The sequence below is a fragment of the Cryptomeria japonica genome, chromosome 3, assembly GCF_030272615.1.
Source record: "Cryptomeria japonica chromosome 3, Sugi_1.0, whole genome shotgun sequence".
Classification (NCBI taxonomy): domain Eukaryota; kingdom Viridiplantae; phylum Streptophyta; class Pinopsida; order Cupressales; family Cupressaceae; genus Cryptomeria; species Cryptomeria japonica.
This window is the reverse complement of record NC_081407.1, coordinates 560,299,789-560,315,255: the sequence shown is the minus strand read 5'-3', so window position 1 is coordinate 560,315,255 and position 15,467 is coordinate 560,299,789. Positions and strand designations below refer to the sequence as shown.

Here is a 15,467-nt window from a genome sequence, read left to right as displayed (position 1 = left end):
TTTGCCTGTGGATTTGCCTTCAATTCTAAATTTGGCTTGTGCTAAGTTTGGCAGACTCCATCCTTGGACAAGGATTTTATTCATTTTCTCTTTACTTTTCCTCTTTATTCTTCTTCATTCTTCCTATTTCCTTTCCAACACTTAGTCAAAATTTGACTCTTTTATCGTGGAAAACTCTACACTCAGCCATTTTTTTTATATTTTTTCTTCCTTGTTTCCCCTTGGCAAATTCCAACACTTGGGTCGGACTTTGGAAATTCCCTTTCCTTCCTTGAACTTGGAGAGAGAGACCTTTCAACTTTCAAACTTGAGAAAGAAAATGGCAAGTTGAAATCGATATAAGTTTGAGAAGTTCGATCCTTTTTAGCATTTTTTACATTCTTGGTAGATTCATCGAACCTAGTCCTCTTCTCTTCTTCCTCGAAATGGCAACTCAATCCCTTAAAAAGATTTCAAAAGAAAGTTTCTATTTTTGTTTCTTGCCTTGTCCATGTATTTGCAAGGAATCTTTTTTTTAAATTCATGTGTTTAGGAAATTTCTCCAAGTGTTGGGCGAATTTTTGAGAAATAATTCTAAGTGTTTGAAAGTTTGTTTTTTTAGTGTTGGATAAATTCTCTAACCTTCTCAACTTGGCCAAACCTTCATCCATGTATTAAGACACTTTCACATATTTCTTAGGCAGATTTAACCTTCTGTCATGCCATGTTCTCTCTCCTCTTGGCAAACTTTGCCATTTTTCTCACCTCATGCCTAGCGGACTTTCACTCTATCATGCCAATTTTAACTAAGTGTCAAGGTGGAGTTCATCTTGCCTTGGACAGGTCTTAGGCGGACTTCATCTTTATCATGCCATGTTTAGGCAGAGTTTGTAGTTTCTAGGCCAAGGTTGGGCGGACTTGGCACCTTCCTGGACATATGCAACTTCCCCTTGGGCGGACTTTGCCTTGCCTTAGACAATTTGCTCATGGCGGACTTTGTGTGGCCAAAGACATTGTCGTTTTGCTTGATTTTCCATGGTGGACTTAAGGATAGGTTGGACATTTCTTGATTTTGGCCTTGGCAAAGTCGAGCATTGTTTGGACGTTTTGAATTTATAGCATGACGGACGTCACATTTTCCATGCCATTTTTACCAAGTGCTGGGTGGAGTTGACCATGTCTTGGACATTTTGTTGGCCATTTCTTGGCGGAGTTCATCATAGATTGGACATTTTCAACTTTTCTTTCAATCCACCAACACTTAGCCGAATTTTCCTTCATCTTCCTTGGGCGGATTTGCTTCTTGCTTGGGGAATTTCCTTGACACTTAACCAAATTTTGAAATTTTGCTCCCCAGGGTATCAACACTTAGCCAATTTTCTGAAATTTTTTCTCCCCAAGGTATCAACACTTAGCCAATTTTCTGAATTTTTTCTCCCTAGAGTATCAACACTTGGCCAATTTTTTGAATTTTTTTTTCCTTGGCGGACTTTGCACTTGCCCAAGACATTGCCATCTCCATGATGGGAGGAGTTTATCATGTCTTGGACGTTGGAAACTCCTACCTTGAGCGGACTTCATGATGACTTGGAGGTTGGAAACTCCTACCTTGAGCGAACTTCATGATGGCTTGGACATTGGAAACTCCTAGCTTGAGCGAACTTCATGATGGTTTGGACGTTTTCTTGGATATGGCCAACTCCATTGATGGCCCATTTTGAACCAACCTGAGACATGGTCTTCTCAATTTTTTGCAATTAACACTTGGATGAATTTTTCATGTTTGTTTGGAACATCTGGATCAACACCCCAGTCTGGAGATTTTCCCTTGCTTTTTGCTTTTTGCACTTGGAGATGCAATTTTTTTATTTCGAAGATAGGAACCCTATTGCCATGCCCTAAGCGACCCAATCCTAGGTCAACTGAAAAAAAAACTGAAAAAAAAAAAAAGCAAAAATAAGGCCAAAAAAGTTGCTTCCTGGATTGGTCCCAAAGTGCCAAAAATCAAAAAAGCAAAAAAAAAGCAAAATCCCACAAAAATAGGAAGTTGTCAGAATTGACCCTAAGCAATTGCGTTTTTTGTCCTTCGGGCCTTTTGAGCACTTTGATGATGTCCAGACATTGTTTTGAGCATGATTTTCCCAACTGACATGGATGACCTCTCAAAAACTCTAACTCCTCATTGTCAAACGAAACTGGTGATTAGCAGTTGCAATGCCAAGGCAAAACCCTAAAAAGCAAAAAACAAGGGGTCCCCATTTGCAATGGGGCGATGTGTGAAAAGGTCACAACACTACCCAAGCTAAAAACTCAATAGGCAAAGGATCTAATGTGATTGACTTATTTTATTAAGCCTCAAGGATTAGGCAGGGGCTTCTAGTGGTCTTTGTGGTGTAGTCTTCTCTGTGTTACATTATTTCTTCAAATGTATAGAGCGGGCATGGAAAAATGCTTACATAAGCTCATATGATTGGAACTTTTATGTAATCAACAACGAAGACTAAGTAGGTGGAAGTAAAGTCGACAAGGTCAAATGTGAAAGCAACTATTCAAAAAGGATGAATATGTGTTCAACGGGGGAAAGAGTACAACAGAATTTTGTTGTCAGTACAGTGTTAAAAAAATTTATTGATGGTTACAACTTTTAGAGTAGTTTGAAGTTTCAATGCTACCAAAATGAACTAGTTTCATGCTATGTCTGATAATGTAGACCACCTTACCCTGCCTTAAAAGCTGTTGAAAGGATGAATGCAATTAATTGGAAAGCTCTTGGGTCCTTTCAAACTTGTGCCTTGTGTGAGTTTTTACAAATATGTTAGTTACTACTTTCCTTGACGTTATCAATCTCTTCTAAGAGATATGTCGTGTGTGTTCTGAGATTACTATTTCATTTATGTTGTATGCAGTCTTGAATGAGGCACTTTATACTTCTATCAAGGTCTCTGTGATGAAGGTGTTCAGCCTCAAAAACACTACTCCAGTCCCTAGAACCAAATCTCATTCACAAGGATGAACACCTTCATCACGGAGACCTTGATAGCTCATTATATCTCCATCACTTTAAGCTCAGCTTAGACTCCGAAGGGTATTCCCAGGAATATTTAATAAGTATTAAAATCACACAATGTATGCAATCAACAAACAGTTTTAACCAACCCCAAATCGATGTCTTGATCCCAAAGACTATCACTGAACCAAGAACAATTAATTGCATCTAACCCCTATATATAGCTGATAAAAATGTGCCCATATAACCTGCATAGAATGAATTCATTTGAGGCTCACTGAAGATAGATCCTTGGTTACATCACTAGGTTACGAACAAACAGAAACTACTCCTACAATACTGGTTTTAGTGTTTTGATTTAATGGTGTGAGATTGTAGTGTGATTCCAAACCGATGCATATTCATTGGGCAACAAAGACATTGCACATTGCGAAGGAACAAACAGGAAAAGAAGAACATGAAGCTATAAATTTGCATACAACTAAGGAATCTCGCATGCAGAACATATTTAGTAATCCAGACACAACTGCATATATTCATACATAACATGACAAAGACCATTACAAGGTTTGCGATGTTTTCAAAGTACTATCACACTTTGTAACTCAGCATTACATTCGTGCCAGCAAATGTGGCAAGGGAAAATCTCTATCTACAAATATAAATCTTCCTAGATACATACAAGTGTCATGGAGACATTTTGCAAGAAAAACCCATTGCAATACCTGTCTTTATCCTAGCAGCTTGTACCCACAAAATGAGCTTGATAGGCATTAATGAATGGCCTGAAACTTTCCATGGTGTCTAGAAACTACCACTGAAGCAACCTCCATAAAAAATGAGCAAAATGCCTTCTAAAAAAACAAAGCAAAACCCTAATTTCTGCACATTGTAGCAATTTGAAATCAACGCCCAAGATTCACTCTCACCCAAAATAGGCATTCTATATTGGAGAGAAATCTCTTTTCTTCTTCTTTATGCATTAAAAGGAGGGCATGCCAACAGCCAGGCAAAAAATGCGTCATTTAATCACACTTTTTGATAAATGCAATTTTAGCTGAAAATAAGTTTTACATAATATTTATTATTTTTTAAAAATTATGTAGATTTGTGGTGGGAGAATTATGGTGTTCAAGCACCAAACCTTTAGAGGCTAGTCTTTTGTGTTTTGTGCCAACCCTGTAGCACTTCTAGGTGTGAGCACAATTGGAGCATGTTTGAGAGCATTCACACCAAATCCAACACAACCTTCACCTTCAAACCATGTAAGTGGAGAGGAAGGAATTTCATGATGCCATCCACTTGGATGGCATTGATCTAAATTCAAATTGGATTGTTGAAAATGTGTAATGCTAACTGATGAAAATCTCACTGAATTGAAGAGAGAAGCAGCAGAAGAAGCATTGGACACTAGAGGAATCATTCGCTCCTTGGGATAATTCATATCTAGGTTCTGGTTAATGGTTGGATATTCCTCCTACGAGGAGGGAGAAGTTGTAGACTACAGTTGGCTGTTGTACAGTTACACAAGATTTGAAATTTTGAATTTTGAATGTTTGAGGACCATATGACATATGAGGTCATTGATTTAGGACAGACTGATAATCAAAATAGACATGTGTTCTCTAAACTACATGTGTCTCATCCATTAATTTAGCTTTGTTTTGTGTATTTCTATATTTTTTTTATTTTCCATGTTTTCATTTTTTTGAGTCCTAAACAAAATTTTGAGCTGTCAAGTATTTATTTTAGTAATTAATATTATTTCATTCCTCATGTCTTTCATTCCACTTTGGTATTTCATAATTGATGTAAGATCTCTACATCTTATTCATTGCACCAATTTAAGGGATTTAGGTTTCATCTTAAATATCTACAGTATCAAGGCATGTTGTGTCCAAGACATTAAATGAATACCTGATAAGCTTAGGCTTATTGGCTTGTATTACAAATCTTCAATTGTACAAACCATTATATAAAAAAATATTTGAAGCAGAGCTCCTAAGTTTCTGAATATCATACTGCATAATATGATGACATGAGACCATCAAGAGAATTCGATTATCCCCTTACTACATGGAGATATTCCTTCTCATTTTCAAGAGACTATTACCACATCTTAGTGGACTTAATAGATATCAGTCCCAAATCAAACTAGAGATCTACAACTAGCAATACTATGCCAAGAAAGGTTGATTCCCTATCTAATGCTCAAAGGATAATGTTGCAAATACGATGTATCAAATAAATACCAAAACATCATACATACAATTGTTTTCAAAATCATCGTTAATGACTCTAAGCAAATTACCAAGACAAGACAAAATTTAGAAAGGAAAAACACAGTTCTTTTAAAAATCTTGAAATATTGAACTATTTTCAATAGCATATAAAACAAAGTTAAGAATGAACCCTCACTCTAGGATATCCAATGCAAATGTTCTCTGTAGAGCAGCAACACGCAACCACGTAGCCTGCCATCAGAATGTAGCCACACAAAATCTATGATGTGGATCCTAGAAAGGAAACCCTTGGCTATAAATATTAACACCTAGCTCTTTCCAGTCATTTTAAAATACACCAATTGACCAAGTGAGCAGAACACAGGCAAGAACTGATGAAAGATAAATCATGATGGAGCTTGTAATTTACAAACTAAAAGATTGCATTTGTCACATACAGATCCACCTGCAGCAAATGCTGTCAGGTCTTCAAAAAGCCGAAGGCCAAGCTTTCCTGCTTGAGTTAAATTCTCTTTGGATGAAGATGATATTCCAGGGCCTATATCACTCTCCAGAGGTCTGCAATTCAAGTTCAACCATATTACTTCTCTATGTGAATTCCTTGATTTGATAAACCAAACTTACTCCTTTTATTGGAAACATTTATTTAATATCAATCAGCACATACACTGTCGCACTTATATTTCGGCTAACATCACCCGGAACAGAGTTAGTCCGAGACACACGTCTATTTGAGCCAACCTTTGTGATAGGTAACGACTGAGCCAATAAAACACGATCAAAAATCAAGGCCACAGCTTGTCGTAAAGTTGCTGCTGCAGTGCTAGACCAAGAAGATATAGGAACAAGAGAAGTTAGCATATCTCACATTGAATAGATCTTAGGTTTCTTCCAAAAATTTAAAGATAAAAAGATTATGACAAATACTTGCGGACGCTATCTGGACATCGGCTGTTTTCCAAGAGCCTGAGACTGATACCCAGTGCCATTGCCATGTTATCCTGGCATGAATAATATTGGAATCAATCTTCACAAACCATTGCAGTCCTATAATCAGAACATATAAAAAATAAGAAATTTTACAAACGCATTTCCTGCAACATAGGAATATATGACTGAGTTCAGCAATACAATCCAATGATTGGAGCAAACAGATCTAGGAGATAAGTTGCATTCACATTTACATTTTTCAGTTAACCTACTAAAAAGAGAGAAGAAACTAAGTAGGCTTAATAATATTTACAGGCCAGACTAGTTCAAGATTCGTTTCTCGTCATATATAGTGAATTATTTTGGCTGTTTAGCACATCATACATTCCTCCATCCACTTTCCGCTTTTTAAAAAAGCTTGTTTTACAATGGTTAAGAAGAGAGTCTCCAGACACCTCTGAGTATCAACTTCAAAGAGCTTGCCTGGTCATTTCTCTCTCAACTAACAAATGTTTTTAATCTTTTAGAATAAGCTAGCTATTCTCGATTATCTTCCAAGGTAGAAACACTAAGAACTCTCCTAATCATCTACTAAAAGTTAAAATCAGCCATTGATTGTTTCTCCCAGAAAACTATGTAGCAATGAATCTGAGAAAAGAAGATGCTGAAGATAGAGTTTGTGATCTCCCAAGGAAAATCTAGGAAAATGTTAATTATGCAGAATGATCAAAGACTTAATGCTAAGAAGATATATTTACTACAAAATGTTCATTATGTGGAATGATCAAAGCTTACAAAAACAAAAAAATAGTTTTAATTTTCTTTGCTTCTATTGGTCTGTGTGGGGCCCACAAGGAAAGGAACCCTAAAATAACATAAAGAGTTAAAACCAAACAAAACACTAACCCAACAACCAAGATTGGTTGGACTACCATTGGATGATCCACTTCTACTAGAGGGTGATAGCGACTCGGATGATTCTAAGTCTTTGCATATTGATAGCTCGAATGAGGGTTAGTTTCATAGACTATCGTATTTTGATGTTTGAGACTTCTAGATACATGTTTGAGACTTTTGGATATATATAGACCATGGTTATTTTATGTTTGAGACTGCTGTTATAATGCTTTATTGAAATTTATTATGCTGTTTTACTACTACCCTCAAGATTTATTTACAAATGACATTGTTGATATCAGTTATTGACATCTCTCTCTCTCTCTCTCTCTCTCTCTAATATATTAATGTATTTTGAAATATACAACTATATATATATATATATATATATATATAGTCCCGAAAACGCATCCCCTGTTGTCCTCTTGTGACCTTTTCACACATCACCCCATTGCAAACGGGGACCCCCTCTTTCCTGCTTTTACGGGTCTTGTTAGTTTAGGGAATTGGTGGTAGACGGCAATTTTGAGCTTCTCGATACTTGGGTCTCAAGTTTTGAAGTATGATCATGCCTAAGTGCTATTAAGGTTTTTTGAGTTTTGAATAGGATCAAGTTCATATAAAATGTCAAATGTCTAGGTGATCCTAATTTTATCTAAGTGTAGACTTTTGAGCGTGATTGAGTTTAAAGTGTCCAAGTCAGAGATATTTTGTGCCAAAGTGTTAAGAGGTCCTTTAGGGGTTATTTTCTTCCTCCTAGGAGGTAATTCAAGTCAAAATTGCACTTTATCCCGATGGAATCCCTATTTTCTTGCTCAAATTTTGATACATTTGGCTAAGTCCCGATGTGTAATGATGAAATTTGAAGTGTCCAAATGTTTTTGAGTGGGGAAATCATTAAATTCCAAATGAAAATCCATGTTTTAGTTGTCTAAGGTTCAAAAATCCTAATGAGGAGCGTTTTCCCCTAGTTTTTAAGTGTATTTCCGATGAACCCTGTTTCTCCCCCACTCAAAATCCTGATGGAGGGTGATTTTCTACAAGGAGGCTAAAATTTTGACTATGTTGAAAATATTCCTGATGACCCACTTTTTTCCCCTAGAATGCAGATGAATTTTATCTGAACAAAATTTGAGGTTGATTTTGTGAGTTTATGATCAAGTTTGAAGGATTTTTGTGAGGATGATTGTCCTGATGAGTGGCAAATTTCCCCAAGTATGATTTTTGATGAATTTTTTATCTAGATAATCATCCAAATGGGGATCGATTTTCCCCTAGAGTGGATTTTTGGACTTAATGAGAAAAATGAAGTGATTGTTTAGAGTCCAGATGGGAATCGATTTTCCCCAATCATATTTTTGATAAGTTTTGATGATTTTGATCCAAAATTTTATTCCAAAGGAGGTCGATTTTCCCCAGGAAGCAATTAAGGTGATTGATGATGATTTTTTCATCTAGATTTTTATCCAGATATGGGGCGATTTTTCCCCAAGTGGCCAAATTTGATGAAAGTGAATTAAATTTGATGCAAGTAAGCCCAAATTTAATTGTTTTTGTTTTGAAAAATAATTATTTAATGATTTGCAACAGTTATTAGTGATTTAATATTTTCTTAATGCAAATCAATTTTCCCCAGGCAAGTTTAAAAGGCAAAGTTTTATCCCACATTGCCTGTGTGGTGAAGTGTTAAGGTGAAAACATGTTTAAAAGAGCCTACCCAGCATTAGTATATTATTATTATAGGTGTTGATTGTGATAGTCAAGTGGTAGATTGAAGACATTTTAGTGGCAGATTGAAGTGTTCCCGACTAGGCAATTTTATCTAAGTGTCATTTTTGACACCATTGGTGAGCTAAAGTTGCAGATTGAAAGGAGTTCTGCCCAATCAGACTTGGGCGTTGTTGATGTGTTTTTTATGAGTCTAACACAAAATAAAGTTACCAACGGTCACCTTACTCTCTCTTGATCAAAGTGTGATTGCATGCTAAGATTGCAGGAAGTTCAAACAATCGACTCCAAAGTTCCTTTATGCTACGGACGTGACTCAATTGGCTGATATGATTGTTGGAAATCCAAGGGGCCTTACGTCTAGATCGTTCCTTCACTTCTTTGTTGTGGCTGAAACTCCATCATCAGATATGGCAATTCTGTGATGCTTTTGCTTCGAACGAAGTAAAATGAACTAAAAAAAATGGGAAAGGGTTAGAGGATCTAAATCTACTCCTAAGGGCAGTGATATCAATAGATAGTGCTCTAGTGGACAAACTCCAAATAAACAAAGCTCTGCTTCACCAAATTTAACTACAATTTCGTAAGAACCGGTGCAATCTTCTGAGGATGTTGAAGGATTTTCACATTGAGAAAGTGCATTTAAATACCCAACACGGCGCAATCCAAACGCCTATTCACAATCGAACTTAGCATAAATTTGGGGGTTCAGACTAACTTTACACTGCAACTTACAATCAGCAAGATGCAAAAAGTATGAACCATGGGAATTCATCAAACACCATTACATTCTCCATTGAAAACAAAGCACTTTATCTAACAACTAAGAAAAAAAAAATCTACTCTAAGTGAGGAAGGTGAAACCATGCAAGTCTTGAAAAATAACTTAAGTGGACACCATCAGAGAACAATGTTTCACTGTTATTATCTCAAAATGTATTGCAACAATTTCATACAAATCTCCCTCCCTTACAAATGAGGGGGCTCACCCCTTTATATAGGCTTCATGCCTTGGTTACATGCAAACCCTAATTAGGGTTTTCCTCAAAAGATTCCCCACACATGATGCAACAAGGTGGGAATCTACAATTAATACCCATGATGCCCATATACAATTAATTTTACATGCCCAAAATGGCATCCATTGCGCATTAAATGCGCCACTTATTTCAAATTCTCCCAATGTGTAATAAATGCTCCATCATCTCCTGTATACAATAGTTACATGTGAAAGATGCTCCACCACTGCATTAAGTACGATGGCTGCCATGCAATGAATTCGCCACTATGACTTCACGCAACAGCTGCATGCAAAAGATGCTCCATTGACTCAACATGCACTAACTGACTGCCACTTGGCGAGAAACCCATGGAGAGAGAAAGCTTCTGGAGAGAAAAACTTGATCTATGTAGAATTTTCTTGAAATTGTTTGAACTTTCCTTGCTCTGGAGGAGATTTTTAATGATTTTCCACCATCTCCTATTTTTTATGATTTTTCCAAAAATAGGGTTCCAGGTTCCAGGAGAGAAAATTCTCTCAAGAATCCAAATATGAAAGAATTTTGAAATTTGGATGTGATTTGATGCCCGAAAATGGATTTTTCAAAAAAATTCTCAGGGGGAATTTTTTGTTCAGTTCATCCTTGATTCCTTCCTTGCCTTAGAAATTTTATCTTCAATTCATCCTTGGGTGTGAATTCTTCCTTGTTTGGAATTTCGTCCCAAAGGAAGGAATTTCCAACACTAAGCCAAATTTTCACCTTTCCAAGAATTATGTCATGAAGGAAGGAATTTCCAACACTTAGTCAATTTCTCACCTTTTGTGGAGTTCTATCCTGAAGGAAAGAATTTCCAACACTTAGTCAATTTTTCACTTTCCTGGAATTCTGTCCTAAAGGAAGGAATTTCCAACACTTAGTCAATTTTTCACCTTTTCTGGAATTCTTCACCTTGGGCACATTTCTTCCTCGAGGAAGGAGTTTTTTGAATTCTTATAGTTTCCTTTTTGAACCTTGATTTTCACGTTATGCTTCCAACCTTAGGCACATTTCAGAACTGGAAAAGAAATTTTGGAAATTTGCTCCTTGAGGAAGGAATTTTTGTGCTTTTTGAGTTCATCTTGTTCACATAGAGTTTTTTGACCAATTTTTCACATCTCCTATTTTTTAGGAACTTCCCTCAAATTTAGGTCTTGGGTCCGAGAGAGAAAATTCTCCTATGAATCCAAATCTGCAAAAATTTTGAAATTCGGATGAGATTTGGTGTCTAAAAATGGATTTTTCAAAAATTATCCTGAGGGGAAATCTTTTGCTTTTCTATCCATTCTTAACCCTCAATTTGCCCTTTGCCCTGGAAAAAGACTTTCATCCCTTGATCTGGGCGTGGATTTCACTTGGTGAAGGAATTTCATTATTTCCATGCCTTAGAAAAAAATTCAACTTCTTGACTGGGCATGGAATTTTGACTTTGATGGAGGAAATTTCATCTTGAAGCATTTATCCTTGCCTTGGTGATTTCGGAGAGCTTTGACCAACTTGGGCGCTGAATTGGCTTGATGAAGGAATTTCCTTGGCAACCTTGACTCACCCTTGGGCGGATTTTTGTGTTAATTTTAAGCAATCAGATGTAAATTTAAGCTATTGGATTATAATCAGACTGTGAATAAACAGTAACAGTAATAAAACACAAGACACAAGACACCAATACCCTGGGAAAACCTCCCTCTTGGAGGTGAAAAACCCAGCCTTAAATATGATATGTATTATCTCAATTGTAGGCAATTACAATATAGCAAACTTATCTCAGATCGCTATTCAAACAGCAAGTTGGCAAGGTAATGAAGGATGCAGCCCTAATCAACAGTAGATAACCAAAAGAGGAGATCAGCAGCAAATGTCTAAAATAGATTGAAGCAGAATTGTTGAAGATCTTGACAACTTCATCTAACAATATCCTTGACTGAATTCGCACAAGTGAAGAAGAGTTCGCTAATGTAGGAGAGCAGATTGCATTTTGCTAAGAATGATTGTATATGAATGACTTCATCTTGAAGTGCTTTATATATCACCCTTTTAGCGCTAATCATCCTCAAGTCGGCTTGCATGATAATTAATTAATGTTGTATTATCATTATACATTTCCCACGTTAGATATTTGGGTCCAGCATAATAGTCATTGAATTGCCTTTCCACGTTACATTTGGGCCCAGCCCAATAACATAATTAATTGCTTCCCACGTTACATTTGGGTCCAGCCCAATAACAAATTAATTGAGATAATACATATGATTTTTAATTGTCATTTGACAACATTAAAATTCGATTAATCAGGTATCCGAACTAGCTAACATCTTCAACACTCCCTCTTAACTAGGGAGAATATCTGCCATATGTCATGATCCATTCATGACTTTCATCTTGCATTGCCCTCAAGGATGAATATATATAAGCTCTATAGAGTATACCTGCAATACAAACACATAAATATCATGAACTCATTTCATGATGTCCATCTTGCATTGCCCACAGAGGATGGATCCACCTTGCATTGTCCGCAGAGGGTAGAAGAGGTCTTACACCTCAGCCTTCTCCCAGAGAAGGACACGCTGTCACCTTGCATTGCCCACAGAGGGTGACTCGACCTTGCATTGCCCGTAGAGGATGGAAGACGCAAACTGAATTGCATTACTAAGATTGAGACTCCCTCTCAAGCAATGTTGTGTTTTCCACCATTCCAAGCTTCTCTCTGAAGTACTCAAAATTCACCCGAGCTAGAGGCTTGGTGAGAACAACAGAAACCTGTTCATCAGTGCTGATATATTTCAGCTGAATGGCACCTTTTTGTGCCATATCACGAATATAGTGATAATGAGTTTCCACATGTTTTGACCTGTCATGAAACACGGGATTATTAGACATTTTAATACAACTCTGATTATCACAATAAATAATAGTGGATTCCCAAAGTTGTCCAAACAACCCGGCAAGAAGCTTGCGAAGCCAAACTGCTTCTCTAGTTGCCACACTTGAAGCAATGTATTCAGCTTCTGCAGTACTTAATGCAACTGAGGACTATTTCCTACTGGCCCAAGAGATCATAGCGGAACCCAAGCTAAAACAGATTCCTGAAATGCTTTTCCTGTCAATAACACTTCCAACCCAATCAAAATCAGAGTAGCCTTCCAAATTGATTGTTGTGTTGATTGGATACTTCAGCCCATAGCCAATTATTCCACGCAAGTATCTCAGGATGTGCTTGGCTGCCACCAAGTGAACATGCTTTGGCTGGTTCATGAATTGGCTAAGTGCACTCACTGCATAGCAAATATCTGGTCTAGTGTTGACTAAATACATCAAGGATCCAATCAACTGCCTATACTCTGAAGGCTCTGCAAAATCAAAGTTAGTTGCAGAAATACTCAACTTCTTCTAGTTAGTTTCCATAGGAGTAGACATAGGTTTACAATTCATCATACCAAATCTTTTCAATATATCAATAGTATATTTACCTTGACTTAGAATAATTTAATTAGGTCTTTGTCACACTTCTAACCCTAAAAAGTAATGCATTAGACCTAGATCCTTCATTTCATATTTAGTAGCTAATTCTTTCTTACACCTAATGATGAGACTATATTCACCAGTTAGAAATAAATCATCAACATATAGAACCAGATTTAGCATTTCACCATTAAATACTTTAAAGTAAATGTTAGGGTTAGCATCATTCTTATAAAATCCTAAACTGACTAAGTACTTATCAATTCTTTCATACCAAACTCTAGGGGCTTGCTTGAGACCGTAGAGAGCTTTCTTCAATCTACACACATGAGTCTCTCTATTATGAATCTCATAACCTTTTGGTTGTTCAATATAGACTTCTTCCTCAATAACACCATTAAGGAAGGTAGTCTTTACATCCATTTGATGTAATTTCCAACCTTTGGCTGCAGCAATAGCTATAATAGTTCTAATAGAAGTATATCTAGTAACAGGAGCAAATGTTTCTTCATAATCTATGCTTTCTTTTTGAAAAAAACCACAAGCTACAAATCTAGCTTAATATTTCTCTATACTACCATCAGCAGCATGTTTAATTTTAAACAACCATTTGAAAGAAACAACAGATTTACCTTTAGGTCTAGGCACAACATCCCGGATGATGGATTGATACTCTTCGTCCATAGCTAACTTCTATGCTTGTTGGTTCATAGCTTCTTCTATGCTGGATGGTTCAGCCTCAATGATGTTGCACATCATTGCAACATAGTTAGGGAGCTTCTGAGGTCTCTTACTTTAAATGAAAGTGCCACTGGGAGCTGCAAACTTTTCTGCATCTTGAATTGTGCTTCTAACTCAAAGGGGTCTTTTCTTGCTAACTGCAATATCTCTAGGTCCATCAGTTGGAACCAAAGGTTCAGGAGGATCATCATGCTCAATAGGTTCAGGAGGCTCAATAAGCTCCCTCTAAATCTCAGGGTTAGTATCAATGTCCATATCTTGATTATCATTAACTTCTTTATCATTATCAATAAGAGAACCTTTAGATTTCTTGAAAGCAATATTTTCTTCAAAGGTGACATCCCGACTTACCTCAATGTACCTTTGACCAGGAATGTAGATGCGAAATGCCTTGGAAGATTCACTATATCCAACAAGGATACCCTTCTTCCCAGAAGACTCTAACTTAGTCCTCTTTTCATTTGGCACATGTACATAGACAAGACTTCCAAAGATCCTTAAGTGGTTGTTATCTGGTTTGACTCCTGTGAAAGCTTCCTCGGGAGTTATGTTCTTCAGGACACGGTGAGGACATCTATTCTAAATGTACACAGCAGTCTTGGATGCTTCAGCCCATAAGAAGATCTGCAGGTCCTGATCGTGAATCATAGCTTTGGCAGCTTCAACAATGCTTCTATTTTTTCGTTCAGCTACACCATTTTGTTGAGGATTGTAGGGAACGCAGGACTCCCTCTTAATTCCTGTTTCTACACAAAAGTCATTGAAGCTACTTGAGGTTTATTCACCTCCATTGTCAGATCTTAACACTTTAATCTTTTTACCAGACATATTTTCAGCTAGAGCTTTAAATTTTTTAAACCTACTTAACACTTCATCAAATTCTTTAGATTTTAGAAAGTAAATCCAAGTCTTTCTAGAAAAATTATCTATAAATGTAACATAGTATAGAAATCCGCTAGGTGAAGGAACAAACATGGGTCCACATAGATCAGAATGAACAAGTGCTAGTTTTTTTTTAGCTCTACTTTCACTTTTATGAAATGGACTTTTAGTGTTTTTACCTAATGCACAACCTTTGTAAGCATCATCATGAGATTGATTAACTTTAGGCATACCTTTAACCATCCTTTCAAGTGAAGGAAGTGCCTGATAGTGAATATGACCGAGCCTTCTATGCCATAGCTCGCTAGATTCAGGAGCTTCATGAATGAGTGCTCGAATGGGGTTAGCTGAAAGCTTATACAAACTATCATATCTATTTCCAATAACATGAGTAGATTTAATACTAGATTTCTTAGGCCATGCAAGTACTTTACCCTCAGAAAATGCTATTTGATAACCTTTATCTTCTAGAGCAGAAATAGAAATTAAATTCCTCTTAATTCCAGAGACAAATAAGATATCACTAAGATGCAAGGACATGCCAGATTCTAAATTTAAAGA

The 15,467-nt window shown here is 36.7% G+C and overlaps 1 protein-coding gene across 2 annotated transcripts in view; it reads right to left on the bottom strand.

The window, feature by feature from the left end:
- Positions 1 to 15,467, bottom strand: part of LOC131029908 (uncharacterized) — a 296,098-nt gene that overhangs the window by 207,204 nt on the left and 73,427 nt on the right. The window contains exons 4-7 of one of the 2 annotated variants that reach the window (XM_057960581.2): positions 6,157 to 6,230; positions 5,897 to 6,052; positions 5,667 to 5,787; positions 5,405 to 5,460 (exon numbers count right to left, since the gene is read on the bottom strand). In XM_057960581.2, coding sequence (XP_057816564.2) covers positions 5,405 to 5,460; positions 5,667 to 5,787; positions 5,897 to 6,052; positions 6,157 to 6,230 — 407 coding nt within the window. Of the gene's footprint in view, positions 1 to 5,404; positions 5,461 to 5,666; positions 5,788 to 5,896; positions 6,053 to 6,156; positions 6,277 to 15,467 lie in introns of both variants that reach the window. The other variant, XM_057960583.2, reaches the window with a different exon arrangement.